The sequence below is a fragment of the Pelodiscus sinensis genome, chromosome 10 (assembly GCF_052426305.1).
Source record: "Pelodiscus sinensis isolate ZL-2025 chromosome 10, ASM5242630v1, whole genome shotgun sequence".
Classification (NCBI taxonomy): Eukaryota; Metazoa; Chordata; order Testudines; family Trionychidae; genus Pelodiscus; species Pelodiscus sinensis.
The window spans coordinates 52,020,353-52,047,791 of record NC_143061.1 but is presented as its reverse complement, the minus strand read 5'-3'; the positions used below and the strand labels follow the sequence as shown (position 1 = coordinate 52,047,791).

Below are 27,439 nucleotides of genomic sequence, written 5' to 3'. Positions count from 1 at the left end.
TCCGGAGGATCTCTTATTCCTACTTCGAAGCTTCGTCACACCCATGAGAAGTGGACATCTGGCTAAATAAAGTCATGCCAGACCACGGATGTTGCCAGACCAGAGAGTGCTGTACCTACCAAACTAAATCTATGTCAACCACAATCACTTTAACCAGACTGTTCCAACACTGCAGGCACATACGGGCTCGGGCTTATGTCACCTGATGTGCTCTAATTCTTTGTTCCCTTTTCTCTACAGCTGCCAAATAGTATGCTTTCTTGTGCTCCTGTGTGGCTCTGCTATGAATTGTTTCCTGGAGAGCACTACAGTAAAGTTATTTTTCATTTAAATTATTTTTTCATGCCATTTTATTAAATTAGCCCATCTGCCTACAAACACATACACTCTTTTATAATAGTGAATAACTAAACGAAGTGCATGGTAAATCCCAGCAATTCCATCACCCACTCAGAAACAATATTAGGTTGTCCTTTCAAAGAATAGAATAGAATCATTCTGGAGAAATACCCATGGATGGACATTTTACACTAATGATTAACCTACAGCATTAACATTAATTTCAATTAAAATGAGATTTATTATGTGTGCCCTCAGTTTCACACACTTTCATTGAAGAGTAATCTTGACAGCATCCCTTTCAATGTTTATTATATTATACATGAAAATTATTTATATATTTAGAGAGAGAGAGAGAACATTTGTGTGTGTGCATTATATATTATATGAAAGTTAATATTAAAGTACAAGAAAAAACTTTCATGAGCCCTAAAATTCACTAAGATAAAAATATTAAAAAAATAAAAGGATTATGGGGTAATTCGAGAGGACAAGTGGACAGGAAAAGTAAGAATCATGCCCAGACTTGAGAAATAACTTTAAAAAATAAATGTGCTCGTATTACCCTCATAAATTTTTCAGAAATACATTTGCTCCTGAAATGACTTGCATTTCTTTAATTTAAAAGACCAGTCCTTTTCCTACTGAAAACAGAAAGCACAACAGTTTCATCACTGCAATTGCTGTATAGTCCCCAGGAAAAGTACCTAATCAGTGGCAGAAGCCACTTAACAAATTAATGCACATGATTTAAAAGAACTGATACAACAAAATAGATGAGACATAATTCTACAATTTTATAGTATTTTCAAAAGTCACATTTCCTCTTTTAACTCTTACCTTGAATCTGTTAGTGAATAATTCCAGTTTAGGGAACAACTCTCTGTTGGTGTACAGACTCTGTAGAGCTTTCAAACACTTCAACCTCACTTCACCTTGCTAAAAAATAAAATAAAAAGCGCACACACACACTAAAATTATCAGTTTGTGCAAAATTTCTATCTTCTCAATGCCTCAAAGTCAGGAAACAAAGTAGTTTATCAAATGTGCCAAATTCTGTCAAAAAGTTATTTGCAGAGGTTTTTAAGTTCTGAGAATCCATGTTGAAAAATACCACATGTAAGTAATGAAAAGGCTATAATGGAAAGTTACTATTTAAAAATTCACAATACAGCATCAAAGCAATGTGTCTAAGTAAAAATATCAGCATCAAAGAAGAACAGAAATGTAGGGCTGGAAGGGTCCCCCAGCAGTCATTCAGTCCAGTCCCCTGAGCTGTAAACTTAGACCATAGCTGACAGATGTTTTCCAACCTATTTTTTTAAAAGCTCAAATGATGGGGATTCCAGCCTTCCTAGGAAGCATATTCCAGAATGTAACTACTCTTAAAGTTAGAAAAATTTTCCTAATATCTAACTTGAATTTCCCTTGCTCCAATTTAAGTCCATTACTTATTATCCTACCTTCACTGGGTATGAAGAACAATTGATCACTTTCTTGTATCGGGTTCTCTCTCAGGCCTGAAAGTGTCCAGTTTTTTTAACCTTCCCTGTTTTTCTAAACCTTTCATCATTTTTGTGGGCTCTCCAGTTTGTCCATATTTTTCTTAAAGTGGGGCATCCAGAATTGGACATAGTACTCCAGCTGAGGTCTCACCTCTGCAAATACTACCCATGTCTTACACACAATACTCATGTTTATACGTGGCAGAATATTAGCCTTTTTTGCAGCTACATTAATTTGGTGATTCATTCAATTTGAGATCCACTAGAACCCCCAGATCCTTTTCAGCAGTACTACTACTTAGCCAGTTGTTCCTCATTTCATGTTTGTGCATTTGATTTTTCTTTCCTAAGTGAATTACTTTCCACTTATCTTCATTGAATTTCATCATGTTGAACTCAGACCAACCCTCCAATTTAAGAACATAAAAATGGTCACTGTCTGACCATAGGTGCAGCTAGCTCAGTAGTCTGTTGATTAACAGTGGCCAATGCGAAGTGACCCAGGGAGAATGAACAGAATAGATAATCATCAAGTGTTCCTTTACATGTTGCTCATTCCCCACTTCTGACAAACCGAGGCTAGACACACTGTCCCCGGCTATCCTGTCCAGTAGGCATTGATGGACCTATCGTCCATGAATTTATTTAGCTCTTTTTTGAACCCTGTTGTGCAAGCAGTTCCACAGGTTGAATGAGCATTGAGTGAAGAAGTACTTCTTTTTATTCGTTTTGTTTTGCTACCCATTAATTTCATTTAGAGATCCCTTGTTCTTGTGTTAAAGGAAGGAATATATAAATCTTTATTCATTTTCTCCACACCAGTAATGACTGTATAGACCTCTATCATATCCTCCCCTTAGTCATCTCTTTTCCAAGCTGCAAAGTCCCAGTCTTATTAATCTCACCTCATAATTTAGTCCCCATCATTTTATACTATGACAAAACTCCTACTCAAACTTGGTGGATCCTGCACTTTCAGGTGGATTGCTTGCCTCAGACTCACAGCACCCCTCAATTTAGGCACCACACCTACGGCATCAAGATCACTGTTGAGCTATTCTTATAATTTGCAAGCATAAGACATAGAGGGAAACAAAACTCCATAGTCTCAGTGGGTCCTCAAATGATACAGGGCTGAACAATCCCCCTTCTTTTCTCCAGCCAGTCTTTTCCCTAAGTGGAAATGGGGAAGTGGGTGCTGGGGGAGAGGAAGGGAGAGGCAAAGAGCACTCTGGCTCATCTTCCATTCCAAGTTCCAGCCCAGTGCCCTGTAACAGCAGCTGCCTATATAAGTCTCCAACACCAGTTGTGAGGCAGCTACAAAACCCCTGGGCTACTTCCCCACACCATATCTCGGACTCTTCCTCCAAGCAGCCACTGGAGCTTGCTCCTTCCAGACCTTCTGCAGTGCTCCCTTTGTCCTCTTAGCTCCCTGAGTGCTAACTAACTGCAGAGAAGCTCCTTTTTAATCTATCTTAAGCAGTTTTTTAATTGGTCCCAGATGTTCCAACTAGCCTTGGCTTACCTAACTCTGCAAACCCACTTAATTAGGTCCGGGTGCTCAATTGCTCTAATTGATTATAGCAAGTTCTCACTGATTCTGGACTAGCCCCTGCCAGTTTAGTCAGAGAAGATGCTAATATACCTTCCTTCTGTCACTCTCTTCTATCGTTCTGGCCTGACCCCTGTCACAATACATATAGTTAGGATTATGTTTTGCAATATGCATAACTTTGCATTTATCAACACTGAATTTCATCTGTCACTTGGTTGCCCAGTCATCTAATTTTGTTAGATCCTTTTGAAGCACTTCAGTCTCCTTTGGATTTAGGGTGAAAGAACTGAGGCAGTACCAGGGTGAAAGGACCAGGTGATGTTTCTCAGAGATAGCAGGCAGTTTCCAAAATATGGGGAGAGTTCTTTCAGATGAAGAAGTACCTGGAATAGAAGCTTTTCCCTTGGTACTGACTCAGAAGTTCTTCTATGAATCTCTCTATTGAACAGAATTCACCTAGAAGTAATAGCTCATCAGAAGGATCCCTGAACAGAGTTGAGGACACAGCATTTAGAGGCAGCATGGAGCTGGAAAAGATATGGTAGTCATTCTGCACTGTCTGCTTTGTTTGGCAGTAGAACTGGTGGCTCTAAAAAGGAAGGTAGAGAGCACAATGAAATTGGTTCTGTGCTTGTGACAAATGTATCAAAACTGACAAGGCTGAAAACTGGGAGGGATCTCCTAGAGACCAATTTCTTGCAGACTAGTTAGATTGCTTGCTGGAACACTGGAGAGTATGACTAACGCTCAGATTTTTGAAATAGAAACACTGCCTTGCCTTTTTATAACAGGAGCTTGATTAGAAGGAGTATTGCTTCGTAGAAGTTAAGCATGATGTTTTAAGCTCATGGTAACTACAAGCCTGTTAGTTTTATGTCAATGGTATATAAGGTCTTGGAACACATTTTGAAAAAGAAAGTAGTTAAGGACACATATGTAAATTATAATTGGGATAAAACACAAAATGGTTTTACAAAAAAGAGATCATGGCCAGACCAATCCAATCTTTTTCTTTTAAAATATAACTGATCTTTTTAAGACAAAGGAAATGCAGTAGATTTAATCTACCTGGATTTTCAATAAAGCAGTCAATACAGTTCCACATAGGAAGTTAAACTGGATAAGATACGGGTTAATATGAGAACTGAAGGATGGATAAGGAATTGGTGAGAAGAGGAAACTATGATGAGCCATATTGAAAGGTGGACTATCAGGTTGGAGGAAGGTTTCTAGAGGAAATCCTCAGGGAATTAGTATTGGGACCAATCTTATTCAACATTTATTAATGACTTTGGCACAACAAGTGAGTATGTACTGAAAAAATGGTGGATGACACAAAGTTGGGAAGTATTAGTAATAAGGAGCAAGACCAGAATATCATACAAGAAGATCTAGAAGACCCTGAAAACTGAAGTGATAGAATGATAAAGTGTAAGTTCATGCACTGACAGACTAACAAGAATTTTAGCTATAAGCTGGGACATACCAGTTGGAAGTGACAGAGGAGGAGGAAGACGGTGTGCTCTGGTCCATTATATGATGACTATGAGCCACTAACGTGATGCAGCCAGAGACATGAGAAGTAAGAGGTGCGGGGGATGATGCAGCATCCCAAAGCTTTGCACCCAGTGTGGCATCATGCCAGGGTTCCAGCTGCCAGTCCATGACCAAGGGTCCCAGATGCCAGCCCTCCTGCCACCACTGCCCAGTTTTCTGGATGCTAGTCCTGCTGCCGCCACTGTCCAGAGTCCCAGATGCTAACCCCAGGGTCCCAGCAGCCCACCCCACTGTTGCCACCAAGAGACCTGCCATCCAAAGGGTTCCATTCCTGGCCATGCGCTGAGGTTCCAGAGCCATCCCCAGCTGTGGCCTCAGCCTGGGGCAGTGAGAGGTGCAGGCAGAGTTCAGTACAGGTGCATCTCAGCATCTCCACCCTAAAAATTGTTCCAGCACCACTGGATGCAGGTGTGAAAAAAGCCAATGCAATCCTAGGGTGCATCAAGCAAGGTATTTCCAGTAGAGATAGGGAAGTGTTAGTGTAATTACACAAGGCTCTGGTGAGACTTGATCTGGAATACTGTGCACAGTTCTGGTCTCTCATGTCTAAGAAAGATGAGCTCAAACTGCAACTAGTGAAGAGAAGGGCTGTTAGGATAATCACAGGAATGCAAAACCTACCTTATGAGACTCAAAAAGCTTGGCTTGTTTAGCTAGTCAAATGAAGGCTCTGGGAAGATACGACTGTTCTCCACAAATATACCACATAGATAAATATCAGGAAAGGAGAGGAGTTATTTAACTCAAGAGCTAATGTTGAAGAGGAACAAACAGAAATAACTCACCATCAATAAGCTCAGGCTTCAATTCAGACAAAGGTTTCTAACCATCAGAGGAGTGAAGTTCTGGAACAGCTTTCCAAGAGAAGCAGTGGGGGGCAAAAACCCCAACATGCACACACAACCCGTGTCAAGACGGAGCATGATAAGTTTATGAAAGGGGTGATGGTATGATGAAACTGTCTACAAAGGCATGTAGCCAACTGGCAATTGTTATATCAAATCAACAGTGATGGGACACAAGATGGGGAGGCCTTTGAGTTATTACAGAGAATTCTTTCCCAGGTATTTGGCTGGTGGGTCTTGCTGACATGCTTCAGATCCAACTAACCACCTAATTTGGGGTTGGTAAGGAATTTTCCCCGTAAATCAGATAGGCAGAGACACTGAGGTTTTTCACCTTCCTCTGCAACATGGAGCATGGGGCATTTGCAGGTTTCAACTAGAGTAAATACTGGATTATTTGTAATCTTTAAATCATGATTTGAGGACTTCAGGGACTCAATCAGAAGTTACAGAATTATCACTGGCGTGGGTGGGTGAGATTATGTGGTCTGCAATGTACAGAAGTTTGGACTAGGTTATCACAATTGTTCCTTCTGGGCTTAAAGTCAATGAGAAACTCATTTAAACTGTTGAAAGGTTTCATCCACTTTGTTAGTGAACACACCTTCTCTCTTGCTTGCTTTCTGAGAAAAGGTCTTCAGTTCTTATCCGGACATCCACAGATATCCAAACAAGCACAGCCAGAAATATCTCCTAAATGTAATGCTAGAAGCGTAAGATCTGAGGCGATCCTGGCAATTACAGACCGGTAAGTCTAACTTCAGTACCGGGAAAATTAGTTGAAACAATAGTAAAGATTACAATTGTGAGGCGTGTAGAAGAACATAATTTGTTGGACAAAAGTCAACATGATTTCTGAAAAGGGAAATCATGTCTTACTAATCTATCAGAGTTTTTTGAAGGGGGTTAACAAACATGCGGACAAGGGGGATCCAGTAGATATAGTATACTTAGATTTTCAGAAAGCCTTTGACAAGGTCCCTCACCAAAGGCTCTTATGTAAATTACATTCTCATGGGATAAGAGGGAAGGTCCTCTCTTGGATTGAGAACTGGTTAAAAGACAGGAAACAAAGGGCAGGAATAAATGGTAAATTTTCAGAATGGAGAGGGGTAACTAGTAGTGTCCCCCAAAGGTAGGTCCTGGGACCAATCCTTTTCAACTTATTCATAAATGATCTGGAGAAAGGGGTAAGCAGCGAGGTGATAAAAGTTTGCGGATACCACCAAACTGTTTAGGATAGTCAAGACAGAAGCAGACTGTGAGGGATTCCAAAAAGATCTCAGCAAATTGAGTGATTGGGCAATAAAATGGCAAATGAAATTTAATGTGGATAAGTGTAAAGTAATGCACATCGGGGAAAAATAACCCCAACTATACGTACAGTATGATGGGGGGCTAATTTGGCTACGATAAATCAGGAAAGAGATCTTGGAGTTATCGTGGATATTCTCTGAAAACTTCCATACAGTGTTCAGCGGCGGTCAAAAAGGCAAATAGGATGTTAGGAATTATTAAGAAAGGGATAGAAAATAAGACCCAGAATATCTTACTGCCCCTGTATAAAACTATGGTACGCCCACACCTTGAATACTGTGTACAGATGTGGTCTCCTCACCTCAAAAAAGATATTTTGGCCTTGGAAAGGGTTCAGAAAAGGGCAACTAAAATGATTAGGGGTTTGGAACGGGTCCCATATGAAGAGAGGCTAAAGCGACTGGGACTTTTCAGTTTAGAAAAGAGGAGACTGAGGGGAGATATGATGTCAGCAGCGTCTAAGACAGCCTGTAATGCTGTTCTTGCAATCGTCTGACCTTCGGATATAAATGCTCTGTATTATTGCCTCTTAGCCTCAGGAATGTCTGCAACAAAGTCATTCAGTTTGGTGTAATTTCTGTAATCGTATTCACTCAAAGCTGTGTAATTCGAAATGTGAAACTGTAAAGTAGAAGACATATATTTTGCACCTGAATGCCTTGAGTCTTTTGCTACCGTGGTCTGATGGAGTAGACCGGTATTGCTGCTGCTTGGATTTTTGTTGTGCAGCCCCCACCACGAGAGAAGTAGATGCTGGGTGAGAAAAAAGGAATTATGAACCCTTGGGTGGGACATAATGTTTCTTATCAGTTCTCTTAGCCGTAGAAGAGATTGACACCAGAGTTTGCTACAGCATCCTTGCTGGTTTCCGTTATTGCTGGATGAATTGGCAATGCTAACTTTGATGGCAGTATGTCTGTTAGGTCGTGTTGATTGTCCACAACCTCCTAGAGAGGAATGTTTAATTCAGCAGCTACACATTTAAAAAGGTCTTGGAAATATGTACCTTCATCCGAAGTTGTTGACACCGGGGCCAGAGATCCTCTCTCCACTGGAGAGGGGTCCTTTGGGTCAGGAGGAGTCACAGCCTCCTGTGAGAGTGGGTCCCTTTCCTGTATTTGTTCGAAGGGGGAGTACTGCACTCTGGGCCGCTTCCAGCCCTGCTGGTGTTTCTGATAAGATTGCCATTTGTCTCAGTACTGCCAGTAGGGGTAAGGCTCAGGTGGAGATACCCAGGGACTGCCATAATACGGAGGCATATTCCCAGATCTGGGAGAGTAAATACTCTGAGCTGTGTAAAGGGAATTCTCTGGTGAAAAACCCCTGCAGAAGTCATCGTCAGATTCAGATGAAAATCTTTCCTGACAGAGTGATCTCTGTGATGTTAACATAGGGGAGAGCATTCAGGTTGTAAAAATGGTGAGTTAAAAGTGGATGAGACTAACAAGTCTGTGTTGAGTATAATGCCCAACAGGAGTTGCCAGTGCCGTAGCGGGGGCCATGGAGGCTGAGGCGCTGAATCATGCCTCGGTGCTGAGGGCACTTGTGGTGCATTAGGCGCCTCTGTGGTGGAAGTTTAGGTGCCTGTGAACATAGTCCGCACCATGCTCTCATGATGCGTTGGCAAGAGTGTATCATTGCCGGGTGGTGCTGCAGCCAGTGAAGCAGGCAACTTGAAGCCTGTTGCCTCAGAGCGTGATTTAGTGCATGCACGCTGTTTGTGTCCACTGGGGGCTCCAGAGACACCATAATACATGCTGAGGAGCGGTGCCTCCGCTGCTTTTGGCACCAGCCATGAGGGGGATGGCAGTTTCGGTGCTGTAGCCCCTTCAGATGCTGAGGAGGCTCGCTTTTTGGCAGGCTTTTTGGATCCCAGCTGCTTTTGTTCCTCAGGCTGTTGGCCCGGATCCGAGGCTGGTCTAAGCGAGTTTTCCAATAAAAATAATTTGAGTCGGAGGACTCTGTCTTTCAGAGCCCGCGATTTTAGCTTTGCGCAATGAGAGCATTTCTGCGAGATATGCTGCTCTCCAAGGTAGCGGACGCATTGTGAGTGACCATCCGAAAGCAGAATATGCTCTTTACATGAGGTGCAGCGTTTAAAGCCGGGCAATCCAGGCATGCCTGTGTAAGCAGTCGGAGACTGTAGGGAGGGATTAACTAGGAGAAAAAAGAAGAAAGCCCCTTATACCAATTAAGATTTCTTCCTTTTGTTTTCTTCTCTTTTTTTTTTAAACAAACTAATTAACTATTCAAAAATTCACTAATTAAACTATTATAATGAATTGAACTGGTTTTAAAAGGTATAACCATGTAGACCTGAAGAAGCTAGGGAGCACTGCTGAGTCCATCTGTAGCCGGAGGCGGTAGAGAAGGAACTGAGGAGTGGGACTCTCACATGCGCGATGCCTGTAGCCTAACAGTGTGCGACTGCTGGTGTGTACCTGCGCAGCCCCAGGGACACTGCTATGAAATCTCGGCTCTGAAGCGGTACACCGATCTAATGTGGCGCACCCACCGGAACATCTCTCGAACTTTTTGTTGGTCAGAAGCATGGGGAAAAAAACCACATGCTGACTGACCAAAGTTTCACTGACCAAAGTGCTAGCATGGGTGGACAGTGATATGCTGGCAGGAGAGCATCTTCCGCCAACATGCCTATCGCCATTCACTGGGGGTTATTTAATTATTCTGCCAGAAGAGCTCTCTCCCACCAACCTAGAGCAGCTACATAGGAGACTTACAGCAGCACACCTGCACAGGTACAGTGATGCTACTATGAGGTATGTAGGTAGACATGGCCAAAGACATTATTCTGCAAGAAACTGATACAAAGATGACATCTAAGACTCACACTGTCATATTGTGATAGCTACAATCTCGTCACCTCTCTACATTATCCAAAATATGGTCTTGTTGCATAGATAAGCAGGACATTAGGTATTATGAAAAGATAGATGCCAGAAACAACTCTGGAATCTTTACCATCTCAGTAAGAAACAGCAATATAACAGTACGGGCACTTACAGCCTACTCTATTAGCCTCATTTAGCATGGACACTTTAACTGACAGGGTTTTTTTCTCCTCCCCCTCGTTCCTCTTTTTCTGCTTTACAATTCAACCTCTGTGCCCCTTGCTCCATATTTGTAATCTGAAGAAACGGGTTGTGCCCACTAAAGCTCATGATACTATTTATATATATTTTTGGTTAGTCTCTAAGCTGCTACAAGTTCATTGTTGTTAAAGTTTTTTCACTATATCAATAGTTAAGATGTATAAAACATAAAACGGAGTAGCTTCTCCCCCATTATACACAGTCTATAACCTGGCTATCTATGTTGATGTTTTCAATCGCTCCCATGCAATGTGGATCTATGTTAGTAATAATACTGCAGGAAACAGTCATCACATCTAGCTACTTTTAAAAGTGAAAAAGACACTTTTTTTCTTCCAGTTGGATCCACTACAACCTAGATCTGTTTCCTCACCAAAATCTAGTTCACAATCTATCAGAATCCCTCCAAAACTATTGCTGGCAACATTTCATGCAGTCGGCATCAACTGGTGATAATCCATATTGGGATTGGACTCCCAGTAATTGTCTAAATTACAATGGGACTTTCAAAAGGCAAACTGGCCAGGATACAATGACAACTGAAGCTACCATCCATATGATATCAACAGCACCTGAAAATGGTGATTGTTTCACTCAGACAATCCAAATAGCTGCAAGGAAAAAATCCTGTATGGCCATCGAAAAGGATACTCACTATTGTGGAAACACAGAAACAAAAAGCGTAGTATACCAAGTACCTCACGAAAAACACTCAAATTACTTACTAGAATCACTGAAGTTAGTGCACTGTCAAAGATGGACTGAGATGGCTGAAGCTCTGTACTTACTCCAGTTGCTATATTTGACTATTATTGCACCAGCTTGGGCCTGCAAAGCCAGCAAAAGTTCAAAACCGTCAAGTCTCGGCCAATGTGACTGCAACTCATGAGAGCTGCAGGAGCTGATGATGTTTAGCTCTGAAGTTTTTAACAAATTCTGGCAAAGGAACAAAAATGGCTAGCAAGAATCTCCAATATCCATTCCTCAGTTTGCCCTGGGGATTCAGTGTGATGCTGAGAAGTTCTAATCAATCACAGATTTCATGTTTTCTTTGGTGACAAGTCAGCAGGCAATGAATTCTCAATGGTGTCTACCACAGGGATCAGTCATCAACTCTGTTTAATATCTACACCACCAATCTTCCTCAAACATCAGCACAGAAATTTGTCTGTGCTGATGACATTACTTTAACTAAAACCAAACACCACTAAGATAATTGTGTCAGCATTTAATCTAAACAGAGTAGAATTGTACTTGGATTTCTGTGGCCAGCAGATAAGGATACAATTCCATCCCAAACTATTTTGGTTTAACTGTAGACTAAAACCTCACAAATCACTAGTACCTGAAAAATATCCATGACAAAAATGCTTAAAAGTCTCAGAGGGAATAGATGTGTTAGTCTAACTGAAAGAACTTAGAAACAACAACGGTCCTGTAGCACCTTAGAGACTAATAAAAACATATAAATAGTATCACGTACTTTCACGGGCACAACCCACTTCTTCAAATACAGATGCACATAAATCTCATCCAAAAACAGAAAGGGGGACCACGTGTGCAGCTGATGCAAAAAACTCTACAGGCTTCTGCAGAATACTGCTCACCCATCTCGACACATTGTTCCCTCACATTGCTTGTGAACTCTCAACTTAACACAATCATGCATACTAGTACAGGCACAGTAAAAAGTAAAGCCAAAAATATAACTTCCTATAATGGTGTGCATCCATTGACCCCAAATTTGTTGAAATTTAGGAATCTTTTAGGAGTCCCATGATATTTGAAGGAACAAGGATATCCCAATACAGGAAGACCTAGAGAATAAGTGAAACCCCTGACATATACTGAGAAAACCTTTTTGGCTTGCAGTGTAGGAGCTCAAAGACTCATGGGTTCTCCCTTCCCATCCCCCCGCACAAAAACAGTAGCAAGCAGGGAAGAAGACAGCAATATCCCAACAAACACCTCATCAAGAATACACATGAAGAACCAAGTAGCTTTTCACTTTCATGGAAAATAAGGTCTGCTGTGAACCCATAAACCACGTGGCAAAGGCATCTAACCTCTTCCATAATTTGAAATTGATTCAAGCCTATTTGTGGGTGTGGAAATGGACTTCAAACTATGCAACACCCTGTCAACAAATGTTCCAAACAATCCGAGGAATTGAAGACCAGCTAGATTAACTTCTGTACCCGGAAAGATAAAGGAGCAAATAATTAAGCAACCAATTTGCAAACATTTAGAAAATAATAAAATGATAAGTAACATCCAGCATGCATTTGTCAAGAACAAATCATGTTAAACCAACCCGATAGCTTTCTTTGACAGGTAACAAGACTTGTGGATCAGAGAAGCATAGATGGAGCACATCTTAACTTTAGTAAGCTTTTTGATAGTGTTTCACATGAATTTCTCATCAAGTAGGGAAACAAAACCTACAGAGCTACTATAAAGTGGGTGCATATGTGGTTGGAAAACCATTCCTAAAAGAAGTTACCAATGGCTGACAGTCATGTTGGAAGGGCATAAAAAGTGGGGTTTCACAGGGAACAGTTCTGGGTTTGGTTCTATTCAATATCTTCATCAACGATTCCGATAACGGCATAAAGAGTCCACTTACAAAGTTTGAGGACAATACCTAGCTGAGAGGAGTTCCAAACGCTTTAGGACAATACCTAGCTGAGAGGAGTTCCAAAATCTTTAGAGGATAGGATTAAAATTCAACATGAGCTCAACTAATTGGAGATATGATCTGAAGTAAACAGAATGAAATTCAATAAGGAAAAATGCCTACTGCTGCACTTAGGAAGGAATGATCAGTTCCACATACAAAAAAACAGGAAATATCTGCCTTGGAAGGAGTACTGAAAAAGGAATCTGGGGTCATAGCAGAACACAAGTTATATATAAGTCAACAATGTCACACTGTTGCAAAAAAGAGAAATGTATTCACAGGAGCGTTGTAAGAAAGAAACAAGTGGTAATTCTTCTGTGATATCTCAACTGACTGGAATACTGTGTCCAGTTGTGGGCAACACATTTCAGGAAGGACATGGACAAATGGGATAAACTCCAGAGAAGAGCAACAAAAATCATTAAAGGTCTAGAAAACATGACCTAAGGGAAGATTGAAAAAAACTGGGTTTGTTTAGAACGTAAGAAAAAAAGTCTGACGAATATAACAACAACTTTCAAGTACCTAAAAGGGTGTTACAAGGAGGAAGGAGAAAAATTGTTCTTACCCTCTGAGGTTAGGACAAGAAGCAATGGGCTTAAATTACAGCAAAGTAGGTTTAGGTTGGACATTAAGAAAAATTTCCTAACTGTCATGGTAGTTAACCATTGAAATAAATTGCCTATGGAAGTGACTAAATCTCTATCATTGGAGATTTTTAAGAACAGGTTAGACAACATCTGTCAGGGGTGGTCTATATCATAGCTACTCCTGACATAGGTCCATTCCAGTCCTATGATTCTATGTTTTAGTGATTTCTCTGTCATCCACACCATGTCACCTTAAGCAATCAACTGATCACCACCTAGTCTTGGACTTCTAATGTTGCTGTTGTAAGCCACACAAAAGAAAAGGATGACTACTGAAATACACTACTCAAGAAATAAATGAAAGGAAGAAAAACAATCAAAAGGTGACATATTGAACAGGCAAAGCATTTTCCTGGTGCCATGATCAGGAATATACTACTTACCCTGTCATGTAGTGTCCAACCGACATATTTTAAATAACTATCGTTTAGGAAGGCATCACTGTACATTTTCATCCACACTCCAATTTCCTCAATACAAACAGCTCTAATCTCAGCAATAGCATCACTAGAGAAAAAGAAAAAAAGAATACAATTCTTTCACAAATCCAAGTCAAACACAATTTCCCCTTCATCCTCAGAGTAAAAGTTGTGGTTGTGAGCATCCATGTTGTAGTGCCACCTACTGATAGTAGATCGGGCATGGGCAATAATTTTTAAAAGGGGGCCACTTCATACATTTCTGATGTGGCCCTGGGCTGCCCCAGAAGGGGCAGGAGCAGACGACTTCTCATGCTCCCCCACCCACAGACCCTGATTGGCCTGGAGATGGGGGAGCATGTGAAGTCTTGCTCCCCCACCCCTGGCACCTAGAGAGAATTGCCAACTGTTTTAAAACAGCTGACAGTTCTCTCTAGGCCAGTGTTTCTTAATTGTGTATCCCTACCTCCCCCATTTTTGCTCAATAAGTTCTCCTCCGGACCCAATTTTTGCTCAATAACTTTTCCCCAGCCCCTTTTTTTTTTCCCTCTCAAAAAAAGTCCTTGGTATTCCTCATAAAAAAAATTGTTTGGTGTTCCTCCATCTTAAAAAGTTTAAGAAACACTGCTCTAGGCACTGCAGCAGGAGGCTTCATACACTCCTTCTACCCCCCCAGGCCAATCAGAACCTGGGGATGGGGGGAGCATACAAAGCCCCTCAACCCCTGCCCCCAGCCTGCCAGGGCATGCAGCAACTAGAGAACTGCCAGTTGTTTTAAAACAGCTGGCGGTTCCCTCTGGTGCTGTGCACCGCTGTTGGGGGAGGCGACTTCCCACACTCCCCCGGCCAATCAGGGCCTGGAATGGGGAGAGTACATGAAGTCTCTTGCCCCCTTCCTGCACTCTGCCAGCAGCACATGGTGGCTAGAGAGAACTGCTGGCTGGCGGTTCCCTCTGGTGCTGCGCACCACTGGCAGGGGAGGAGACTTTGTGTGCTCCCCCATCCCCAGGTCTTGATTGGCCTGGGGGAGGGAGAGAGGCAGGGACGCCACGGGCCAGATCCATCAGCTTGGAAGGCCACATCAGACCCACAGAGGCTCTCTTACCCATCCCTGTCTTAGATGGTTCTGTGCATCCTGTGTTCTGTGACATTTGGGTCTACAAATTTACCCTAATTATGAACTATACAAAGTGTATGAGTGTTCATAAAGTATCACATTGGCATATAATAATAAATAACAATGGGGAAAGCTTCAGAAAAAAAGAGAGCGAAAAACTATTAGTATAAAAAAAGCCTACAAACAGAGTTCAAGGACTGTGTAAAGATTATACCTGGTAAACAAGAACAGTGTGAGCCTATGATCTCAAATGATGCCCTAACCAGTGAGAGGCCAGAGAGCTGGAGCCAGATAACATAGCCCCATTTACCTGCTTAAACTCTGTGTATCTGTGTGTTTCAAAAATCTTAGGATGTTTTTTTCGTTCCACACTTATTTACTGGCTCAACTATCCAAGACAGCATATTCTGTAACACTGCTATGACACATGGCCAAAAAGGTAATTAAAAGCATTATCCTAAACCCTTCAATGCTGGCAAGGTTTGCCAGGTCTCAAGATAGTTGATCGCACTATTTACTACATGCTTTTTTTCAGCAGGAAGGCTGCCACTGAAAATCAACATATGAGACACCACAGCTGCATTTCTATTTTTGCTATTGTTTTCTCTCCCTTTTTGCATGTGCTTTTCTTGTTGCCTTTGGAAATGGGACTGGACTTTAAAAATGACAACACCAGACCCTCTCAACAAAATTCTTGTATTTTCTGCCTACAGGACAGTCATCTTTAATACCGGCTAACAGACTATCAAACATAGGGGGGTTTTATTGTAAAAATTCTGCAGCTAATGGAAAAGGGAACAAGGGATGTTAAATGAAAGCTTAAACTATACTTCATATTTCAAATGCTTTAACTGTTTTCTCCCTTCTTTTCTGTATCTTCAATAAAAAGCTTTACGAATTTTTATCCGTGTGTTTCCATGGCACTAAGCAGGCAAAGATCTCTGCATACTAGCAAAGGGCAACCTAGGCTAGAGAGTGGGCTGCGTAAGTGCACCTCCTCTATCTCAGTGAGCTGCACAATTGTTTATAACCAAGTAACCAATGTAACTCAACCGGACGTAGAGGGTGCATACAGCTCTTACAGTCAGTATTGTGTACAATCAGCACACACCTCATTTGACTTTCCCTTGCTCTGTGTGCATTTCACTTTAATTTCTATGTATCAGAGGGGTAGCCGTGTTAGTCTGAATCTGCATCTGACGAAGTGGGTCTTTGCCCACGAAAGCTTATGCTCCTACACTTCAGTTAGTCTATAAGGTGCCACAGGACTCCTCGTTACTTTAATTTCTATATATGTATTAAACAAATTTTCCTGCGGGATTACAGAGTGATGTCAGCATGTCTCTCACATCTCCCCTTGCCCAGCTCCGGGCCATAATCTCCACCCCCTCACCCCCACACACACTGGGGCTCAGATGCTTTGGGCCCTGCCAGTCAAGTGCAGGCAGCAGCCTTAGCCATGGCTGGGCTCCTCTGCCCAACAGCAGGCTCGGGGTTGTCCCGGCTGCCCCTCCAGGCCGTCACTGCTGCCCCCCCTGCCAGTCTCCTTGCCCCCTGCAGCCTGAGCACAGGACCAGGCACTGGCAGCGTCCTGGGACTCAGACGCTTGAGGCCCTGCCAGACCTATGGGGGCAGCAGCATTAGCCATGGCCGGGCTCCCCTCCCCAGCAGCAGACCAGTGGCTGTCCATGGGCCAGCAAAGCAGGCACGGGGTTTGGCCCTTTCAGCCATAGGGGGCAGAGCCAGGGCTGACATGCCATGGTCTTGGCCCTCCCAAGCAGCCGGAGACAGGGTGTTTGGATTAGATTGGGGAGGGCAGGAGCCAAGACTGGCCCAGAATCAGGGGGAACGGCAGGGGGTGGAGGAGGAGGAGGAACTGGCAAAGCTTTGGCTCGGAGGGTGGGCAAAGAGTCAGGGCTGGCACAGCCTGGGGCAGGAATAGCGTGGCCTCGGCCCAGCCCGCTCTGGTGGCCGGGGGGTGAGCTGGGGTTGCCTACCCCAAGAGAAGGAGGGATTGGCAAGCATAGCGAACGGGGGCACAATCCCTTAATACTATCAGAAGAAAAAAATCTGCATGGATGGAAACCAGCAGAATCTGGCAACCCTGAACATTAGCAACAGTTTAAAACAAATTCTCAGACTCAGAGCCCTGATGGGCCAAGTGCTAAATCAAAAAATGATTTGAGAAGGATTTAATGACTCCATGTTTACCCTAAAAGAAATCTAGTCATACAACTATTCTACAAAGCTATTCTTACTCGGGGATTTCTCTCGGCTTCTTGAAGGAAACAACTTCTAAACAGAGAGATCCTTCTTGCCATGCAAGTTGGTATGTCAGAGTTTCTCACAAAACTCAGGGGACTTAAAACTGATATTTAGTCCACTTTGCTGGGGCTAAAAGAGTGTATTTCTGACCTAGCCAGGAAGTTCAGTATAACTGAAAACAAAGTAGGAAACAGTGATGTCTGCAGCACTAGAAGGATTTATAGACCAGAATCAAGTTTTTGGCAATCAAAGCATATTGTTGAGACTGATTCTGCTTTTGCTTACACCATAGTATACCAGTCTCATCAGTGAGAAAGAACCAAAGAGGCTGACAAAATTCAATAGTTGATAACAAATATAATCTAATCCAGTGATTCTCAATCTAAGTCGGAACTCCAAAGTCGGTCATGCCCCCATTGTAATAGACCTGCCAGGATTGGCTTAGAATTGATGGGGCTGAGTGTCAAAGTTAGGTTAAAGGCCCCCTGCCTGGGGCTGTGCCTGGGGCTGAAGCTCTTGTGCTTCAGTTCTGACCCACCCACATACAGAGCAGTGGGGCTCAGATTTTGGAACACTCACTTAGGGTGCAAGAGCTAAGGCCGGCTCAGGCTTCTGTCCCCCAGCTGGGGTACTAATTTTTGTTGACAGACAAGGATCAAGGTGCAATGAAATTTGAGAACACCGATCCAATTTAATCATACAGTACTGGAACAAAGCTCCTACAAAAACTTGGTAGGTCCTGCACTTTCTGGCAGGTTTGCTTGACTTAGAGGCTCACAGCAGCCCACTCTTTTAGGCACCATGCCCAGGGCTTTAGTTTGCTGTTTGGTGAGCTCTTTTCATCAATGTCCAGTGCATGGTAAAACGGAAAATATGCTCCACAGTCTTTTTCCCCAAGAGGAAATGGGAGGTGGGTGTTGGGGGGAACCCAGACCCATCTTCTATTTCAGATTCCAGCCCAGGGCCCAGTGACAGTAGCTGCTTATGTGAATCCCTGACATCTGCTAGAATACAGATCCAAGACCCCGGGCTACTTCCCACACCTTCCCCAGCATCTTCCTTCTCTCCAGTTGGTCCTCCTAGTTGTGGTCTCCTTTCCTTCTACGACCAGCAGCACTTTCCTCGCAGCTGCATGCACCCTACACCTGCAGGCAAGCTTCTTTTATAGCCAGCTTGAACTGGTTTTCTTAATTACACCCAGGTGTCCTAATTGGCCTAGGCTGGTCTTACTCTGCAGGCCTGGAAAATTAGCCCTAGGTGTTCCACTGCCTCTGCTAGTTCTAAACCAGCCCCTCCCTGTTACTCTGGGAACAGAGATCTCCTCAGTCTGAGGCTTCTACGTCTCCCCCACACTGCTTTATTATAGCCTTCTGCTCTGACCCTATCACAGTACATATTGGAATGGCCATTCTGAATAGGGTTATCACAGATGTTAGGCTTCAGGGTGTGTGTACTCATTATAAAACAATGAAAAGTCTTAACTGAAATTAAGAATATGCAAGAAGCATTCTTCACAGCTGGGCAAGAGGGCTCACTGGAACTTTCCCAGTTCTCCATTATAGCTGCTTGTGAAAAACTATGTTTGAGGATAGTTGGAAGTTTTTCAAAGTGACATTACTAAAGGCACAAAAGCACACAATTCCATTGCACAGAAAAGCTAGGAGGTATGGCACTGACTACCTAGCTTAACCAGGAAATCTTGAATGATCTAAAAATTAAAAAGGAGTCCTATAAAAAGTAGAAATAGGTCAAAGTAAAAAGGATGAATATAAACAAATAACGTAAGAACATAGGGCCAAAATTAGAAAGGCAAAGGCATAAAATGAGCTCAATCTACATAGAGACATAAAAAGTAACAAGAAAACATTCTACAAATATATTAGAATTAAGAGGAAGACCAAGGACAAGGCATGAAAATTGAAAAACCATAACAGAAAATGTCAAAATGGCAGAGATGCTTACTGACTTATTTGTTTCTGTTTTCACTGGGAGGTAGGACACTATCATGTGATCAGAAGACCCTACGCAGAAGACCCTCAATCTTTTTATGAATGTGTTGAGGCCTTGCAGATTTAGGATGGGTCTGAGACCCACTTTGTATTATGAAATAATGGGAATGCAATCCCCTGCCCCATAGCTCCCAAGGAACCTCTTCTACTGTCCCTGCAGCAAGGAGCGAGTGGAACTCCTGCATGAGGAAATGCTCTTGACAAGGATTCCCGAAGAAGAATGGGGAAGAGGGAGGGAGGGAGAAAGGAGAAGAGCAGAACTGGAGAAAATATCCCATGCAAAAGACCCATCAGTCTGAGGTTATCTGAGACCAAGCATGGTAAAAGTACAACAGACAATTCAGAAATCAGAGAAAAGAATCCAGGGTGTAGACTGATGAGTTGCCCACAGACGCACCTTCTAAAGGCCTACTTAGAGCCTGACAACTGCCTCACTGAGCCCTGGCTGAGGCTGGATGTAGAATGGGGATGCTTACACCTACCATTCCTGCTCCCCTTCTTTGGGAAGTCCTGCCTGTGCAGGGAAGGGTAGAGGCATTCCAGGGGCTAAGGTTTCAAATGTTTTTGCTGGGTAGCCAGGGTACATAGGCCAGAGATTTTAATGCACCTTGCGAACCCTTTAGGCTGTGCACCCTAGAGTCTGTTTGCTCCGCAAAAAGGACCATGCCATCAAAAGGCAGGTCCTGATGTATTTGTTGTACTTCAGGCATAAGGCTAGATGCCTAAAGCCATGAACAATTGCTCCTGGCTATGCCCAAGGACAATGTTTGTGCAGTTGAATCGGCAGCATCCAATGAGACCTATGAAGAGGTTTGTGTCACTACCTTGCTGTCATCCCTCCCAAACTCTGTCCTGGACTCAGCAGGGACCAACTCCTTGAATTTCAGTACAGAATTGTACCTAATCAGTACTGGCTGTGGGTTGGCAATCCTGAACTGGAGCCCTTCAGTTGATGGAACCTTCCAGCTGAAGAGATCCCACTTTGTGGAGTCTTTAGACTTCAGAGTTGGCCCCTGTTTCTCTCTCATTCACTCTGGCCACTACAAATGAACAGGACTGCGTGTGAGTGAGAAAGTATTCATATCCCATCAAAGGGACAAAATATTTCCTATCTACCCTTTCTGCTGTAGGGGGAATGCAGGCACAGGTTTGACACAGTTTTAGAAGTGGCCAGAACAGTTGTCACAAGAGGCAAAGCCACTCTAGATGGCCCTTTCAGGGTCACAATGTTAACAACTGGGTCCTGCAATCTGACTATCTCCTTGGCCTGAAGCTCCATATTGTGAGCCATCCTACGTAGCAGGTCCTGGTGCACTCAACTGTCAATAGGGCCTGACCCAGAAGGAAAACCATGACATCTCTTCATCTAGGGAGGGGGAGAAAGCACCCACAGGCGACACTGGAACCTCCTTGTCCTCTGGACTCATCCTGCTTGGCACCATTCTCCTCTGCACTGACCACAAGCTCAGAGCTAGTGGTAAGCTTGAGATATGGACATGGCTCCATGTCATCCACTGATGCTGTTTTGGAGCCTTTAGAAATGAGATGGCTCATGGCTAGCAGGGGTACTTGTGCTTCCAACACCTCAGAGTGGGAACCCGCAGCATGTGTGCCACTGCGCTTCCTATGGCACTACTTTCATGTCTTAGCTATGTCTGTGGCGGTCTGATCTGTGCTGGCTGCACCTTAAATAATAGGATCTGAATCTGATTATACAAATCTTGAGCGTGAAGGCAGGACCGGGGCGGGATGGTTCTGGAGAGTGGTGCCATAGGAAACAGGTACTAGAGAGTGGTGCCTCAGGGACGGGCGCTGTGGGGAGTGATGTCATGGAGATGATCAGCACATCAGCATGGCAGGTTCGGCTCTGAACCATGCCAGAGGCCTATCTTGGCTGATGAGAGACTGTGGAGCCGTCATGGCAATCAAGCCCCTTTCAGCTTCACAAGTATCCAGCACGGAAGCAAGCTCCAGTTCCTTCATCTGTCACTCATGATCCGAAGTCCAACAACACCGGAATTGACAGCCCACACTGGAGGTCCCAAGTTGACAGTGCCAGCTCCTGTACTATTCAAGCTGCATGTTCCAGCACATGATGCACCTCAGGCACGCTGTTCGATCAGGCCACTCTCCAAGCTCTCGTGCTGCTTACAAGATACCTGAGAGTGTGAGAGGTGCCACAATGCTTCCATGGGCTTTGCTGCCAGGGAGTTACAGTTCTGAGGGTCTCTATGGCCAGAGTCTTTCTTTGGTACTGTTTCATGCACAGAGGTCAGAGCGCACCATACAGAAGTGCTTAGTGCCAGATCCTGATGGCCCAGCTCTGGCTGCTTCCATCAGGATGTCCTTCAGCCTGAAGTTACATTCCTTTTTTGTTGTTGGGTGGAACTCTTTACAAATCTTGCACTGCTCTGTGTGGGGTACCTCCCCATGACACTTGAAACAACAGTGGTTGGGGGAGTCGCCTATTGGCATGTGCTTGTGGCTGATTCCACAAGATTTAAAACTTTGGGAGTGAGGCATGCCCCAAATCCCAAAGGGCAGTCAAATTGGGATGGAGGAAAAAAACTCCTAAGAAGCTAGTTTTAAGTAGAAACTATTTACAGAAAACTGAACTACAAAGACTAGGGAAAGCACTTGAAGAAAAGAGACAGCAGTTCCAACAACTGTCTCTGGGATAGAAAGGAACTGAAGAGGCGGTGGGTCAGGAGGGACCTATAGTCACCACAAAAGCACCACTCCCCGGGGGCACACTGCTGGCCCAACAGGTGCTACTAAGGGAAAATCCTTCCACATGCACTAACCTGGAATAGACATGAGCAAGTACCCTGAAAAAACAACCTCGAGGTTCCCTTTCCCATGTCATCTTCATCCCACTACCTCTCATCTCCACAGACCCTCAGAGAGCCCCCGTCTCACCCAGCCTACACTCCCTTTCTGTACTGTCTAACTCAAAAAACAGGACTATGTAGCACTTTAAAGACTAACAAGATGGTGATGAGCTTTCTTGGGCCACTATTCTGTCTAACTCAAGGCTTTCATGGACAACCAAAATTTGGAAGTGGAACATACATTTCTTTATGGCTAAAACAGTGAAACAGTTTCATATCCCAGCAGCTTACTTGGCAAACGTACATGTTTTTAACAATTCATTACAATGTTAAAATATTATCTTGTCTTACATCAATCACTCAATCAGTTGTAAAATAGGAACAAATTCACCATATGCTCTAGCACCTTTGCACTGTGCTATGAATTAACCATAAACCCATTTTAACTAGTTATTGCAAGCTAAGTTATTTGCACTGCTATGAAGTAGCACAAAACTGCCGGAACCTGCTAGCTTATCTGGCTTTAAAAATAATTTAAAGGCTTAAAAAATTCCCAAGTTAAAAAAAAACGGTTTAATTGGAATTCAGCTGAAGAGAACACATACTGTACTTTAAGGATAAAAATCACTACAATAATGGTTTTAATTGTAGTTAAAACAAGAACTACAAATCTAGAAAAGTCAGAGTTAAGGTTAAACTTAAAAGACATCCAAAATGCTAACACATGTAAATGTACAGTGAAGTCAACCCATTCATTTTTTGCTATATACAATAATCATATCATTATCATTATTGTATTTTAGTCTTTATGGCCCCACCTTGTAGGAAACTGCTTTTTAACAATGGTTTCACTTTTTTTTTTCCTCTTCTAAGGTAATACTTAGGACCAAATCAAGTCTGTCTGGGTACCTTATTTATTTGAGTAAAAAGGGAGACACTTCAATTCTCTTGCTTAACCTCGAAGATTATAATGATTTTAGTTTTCTTTCAGAGAGAACCAGACTGTTGCACCAAAAGAAAATCAACATAATTGGTAATGAAATTTACCAAAAAAGGCCTTTTATAGTGCTAATTCTCTTACCGGTATCTATGAACAAATATACCCTTAAAAATAGAGTTCATCATATTTTCAATTTCATCTTGATTTTCTTGTAGCTGCAAAAAAGAAATAAAAGATTACTAATATTTCAGACTGGTATCCTGATAATTTATATTTCTATCATCCCAAAACATTATCTTATACTTACAAAGTATGCTTCATTCAAAGGTATTTCCTGCTTTGTCAATATGCATAAACAAAAACATTTCATACATTTATAGTAACTGAATGGAAGGAAGCTAGCACATTCTACAAAGCTGCCCTTCGGCTAAGTATGATCTCCCTTTTTTAAAAAGGAAGTTGAGGCAAGGCCATAGTAAGTGCCCAAATCTGCTCACTACCTTCAGTCTTCATTTAAGTACGTGGAGCTGCAGGTGCTCTACATCTCTGGAAATCAGACCACTTAACAACCCTAATTATGGATTTAGAAGAGTAAATTTTTCAAATGTGTGGCCCCAGTTCAGGAAAGCAGTAAAGCATGTGCTTCGCTTTAAGTATACAAGTGACAGACTTCACTGGGCCCTGCGGCCCCCCTGGAAGGCATGGAGTCTCAGGCAAAAAGGGCATGGCTGGAGGCTAGCCTCCGCCACTGAGCCCTCAACACCACCAGGGATTCCAGCACCAATTTCAAGGGCTTAGGGCACTGTTGCTCCAGTACTTTTAAATTGCCAACTTCCCTGTTTTCCTGCACTGTCAGCGACCCTGGTTAAATATATGCTTAGCAGCTTTACTGAATACGGAAACTTTCTAGAATTGTAGCCTATGTGCTTAATATTAGGGCTAATTCCGTAACACCTAGTCTTGTGCTTGAAGTGAAGATCTACAGTAAAAACACTCTCTAAAAACATGAAATAATGGGGATTCTCGCTTATTCTTCCTCTCTGATTCTGCTATCAAAGACGGTGATTTGTAATCTGTGTAATTCTGGTGTTTCTAATTGGGATTTAAAGGTATGACTAAAATTTGTAAGCAGGTCTACTGACCATGTGCAAAAGTGAACAGAATCCAACTCACTCAGTTTTAGATGTGTTGGCTTTGCATGACTTAGGACTTGTCTACACACAGAACTATAGATAAAGTGGCATACCTTTCTCCTTCCCAGATGCAAACACAGATATAACCGTATAAATACGTTTATGTCAATACATCTTATTCCCATATGGAAAGGGAAATAAGCTACACTAATATAAACACGTCTAGTATTACTGCATCCACTCTCTGGATTGTTCATGTATCACCATAACCAGGGCTCGACAAATAATACAATCTACTCGCCCATGGAGAGTAGATTGCAATCCGGAAGAGACAGGTTCAGGCGATCTGCGCCATGGTCCGGCGAGCCCTGACCATAACTAAAAAAAATCTGCCAATAGATATAATTACACCAGTTCAAAAACTGTTGATGTTGTTCGTCCATCATGGTCGATGAAGACCTCAACACCACTAAGTGCTCTGAGACTGGATACAGTGTGTCCGAAGATGACTTATCAGGCCAATTCGGGCACCAAATGTCCTGGAACATGTTGGGCAGACATGCGTAGGCATTGCAATCGTTGCGCTGGTAGCTCTGGACTTGCGCAGCACGCGCTTGTGTTGTGCTTCAGAGATGCGCCTTGTTTCGAGAGCTTGGCATCCCCCTTGTGGATGAGACTGCACCAGGCAGGGCAGTTGTGTGCCAGCGATTCCCAGGTGGTTGTATCAATTCCGAACGACTTCATGGAGGCCTTAAGTGTGTCTTTGTAACGTTTCCTCTGTCCACCACGCAAGCGTTTACCAGTAGAGAGTTCCCCAAAAAGGAGCTGCTTAGGTATATGTTCGTCCGGCATACGAATGACATGACCTGCCCATCTAGTCTGTGCACTCATCAGCAGAGTGTGGACTGACGGTAAACTTGCTCTAGAGAGAACCTCAGTGTCTGGTATTTTGTCTTGCCATCTGATGCGTAATATTCTGCGAAGACAAGTCATGTGGAAGTGATTAAGCTGTCTTGCGTGCCTCCGATACACAGTCCACGTTTCACAGACATACAGGAGGGTGGTGAGTACCACGGCTCTGTAGACCTTCAGTTACAAAAACTGTACACAGACATAGTCTAACAGGAAAAAAACCCAATAAAATCTTTTTGTCACTAAATGAAGCAACTATGACCCAAACTACACAAAAAGAACAGATCAGTGCACCCGCCAAGTGATCTGTGCACCTGCCAAGTGATTGGGGCTGGCCCCGCCCCCAGGCGCGCAGTGCATGGGCGGAGCCAGCCCCTGGGCACATTGGCAGCGCCAGCCCTGGGCGCACAGCACATGGTCAGTGCCGGCCCCAGGCGCGCGGCAGTTAGGCGGCTCCACCCCCGGATGCGCAGCGCAAGGTCTGTGCCAGCCCCGGCCCCAGGCGTGCAGCACCCTGCCCCCGGGTGAGTGACGCAAGGGCTGTGCCGGCCCTGGGCACGCAGCATAGGGGCGGCACTGGCCCCGGGTGCACAGCGCATGGGCGCTGCCAGCTCCTGGGCGTGTGGCACAAGCGCTGACTCCAGGCATGCAGCGCATGACTGGTGGCGGCCTCGCCTCCGGGCGCATGGGACATGGGCTGTTGCAGCCCCTAGCGCGTGGCGTATGGGCGGCCCCTCTCCCCTCCCTCTTTTTACTTAGGTGTAGGCCCCTGCTGTCCCTGCCTTTCTTTGGCATTCACGGCTTCAGCCACTAGGGTATCCGGCTGCAGGTATGTATAAAAGGGTTCATACCCTTTTGAGAGGACAAAATATTTTCTCCTCATACCCTTTGCAGTAAGAGAAATCAAAGTAGGGGTCTGCCACAAAGACTTTGTCATAGCCAAAACTGTCTTAATGAACAAGCTACATCTTGAGAGGTGGTCAGGAGCCAGGATATCCACCATGGGCTCAAGTTCTTCATAACTTTTCCCTCTTGGAGGCCTAAATTATTAGCCACACTTCTGAGCAGATCTAGGTGGGCACAATTATCCACAGGGAGCAACGGGGTAGATGACCTCACCACTGCCTCAACAGGCAAAGAGAACTATAATACACCCAGCAGTCCTGGGTCCTCCTGACCTCAAACCTCCCAGGAGAATTCTGTGTCGCCTGGGTATGCACTTGTTATGGTGCCAGGTTGACCACCAGGAGCAGTGTCCAGACACACATCACTCATAGTGCCTGGTTGTATCCCTATAATGGAAACACGTGTGCCCCAATACCAGCGCTGGACTGTGTGCTACACAGTGTGGGTTGTGGTGTTCCTGAAGCTGTGCCCAGTTGTGCAAATGTGGCACCAGGGAGCATGCCGCTCTTGGTGCTGAGTTGTGGTGCAGCTACGGTGCCTTGTTGCACCCCCAACTCTGTGCTAGCTTGACCACCAGACTGGGTGCTAGGCTGCGCATCAGTCTCAGTGGCAAGATGTCTTATGGACCTGATATCATGATAAGAATGATGCACCCTGACCAAGGAGGACGACGGTGGACTTCTCCTGTCTGACACTACTGACATGGACCAGAAACTTGGGCTTGACGGTACAACCATGGAGTCCAAAAAGACCACCAGAGCAGTGCCTGGCTTTGTGGCCAACACATTGCTGATGGCTGTGAAATCAATCTCATTGAGAGCGCATGGAATGGCAATGGCTCCTCCTGGAATCACTCCAGTCCTGGTCTGAGACCAAGGTTGAGCCTGACCTTGATGTCCTGGATGGCTCAGAAGAGTGGTGCTCAGGCAACAGTCCTAGGAGGAGTAGCAGTCCCAAGGAGAACAGTGCCAGGGTCATGTAGATTGCTGCCTAACCATGGTAAACTTATCCCATGATGGCACCATAGTTCTAGTCATAACTAATCTAGTGGTCACCCTTGGAGACAGAGTGTGTCGGGCCAACACCTCTATAAGCCCCTTGCTACTTCAAAGATCTCTGGGGTGGATGGCATGTTCAGATCCCTAATTTGGCTATCCTTTGCTGGGGAATCCAGGAGCACTGCATTCCATAGATCCTCTGGAAGTGCCAGACTCGACGATGCTGGAGGAGGAGATGCGGGCTTGTCCCTAGGCCCAGTACAATATTCCAGAACAGGACACACTCCTATGCCTTATCAGCCTTGATGAGTGATCTTCTTTGCTTGGGCCACTTCTTCTTATGTGGTA

General features: G+C 43.9%; 1 protein-coding gene across 2 annotated transcripts in view; it reads right to left on the bottom strand.

The window, feature by feature from the left end:
- The window catches only part of STAG1 (STAG1 cohesin complex component), a 296,109-nt gene that overhangs the window by 100,639 nt on the left and 168,031 nt on the right, over nucleotides 1-27,439 (bottom strand). For both annotated transcript variants that reach the window (XM_089780890.1, XM_089780891.1), the window contains exons 10-12: nucleotides 23,284-23,357; nucleotides 13,945-14,068; nucleotides 1,180-1,278 (exon numbers count right to left, since the gene is read on the bottom strand). In XM_089780890.1, the coding sequence (XP_089637016.1) occupies nucleotides 1,180-1,278; nucleotides 13,945-14,068; nucleotides 23,284-23,357 (297 nt within the window). The remainder of the gene's footprint in view (nucleotides 1-1,179; nucleotides 1,279-13,944; nucleotides 14,069-23,283; nucleotides 23,358-27,439) is intronic.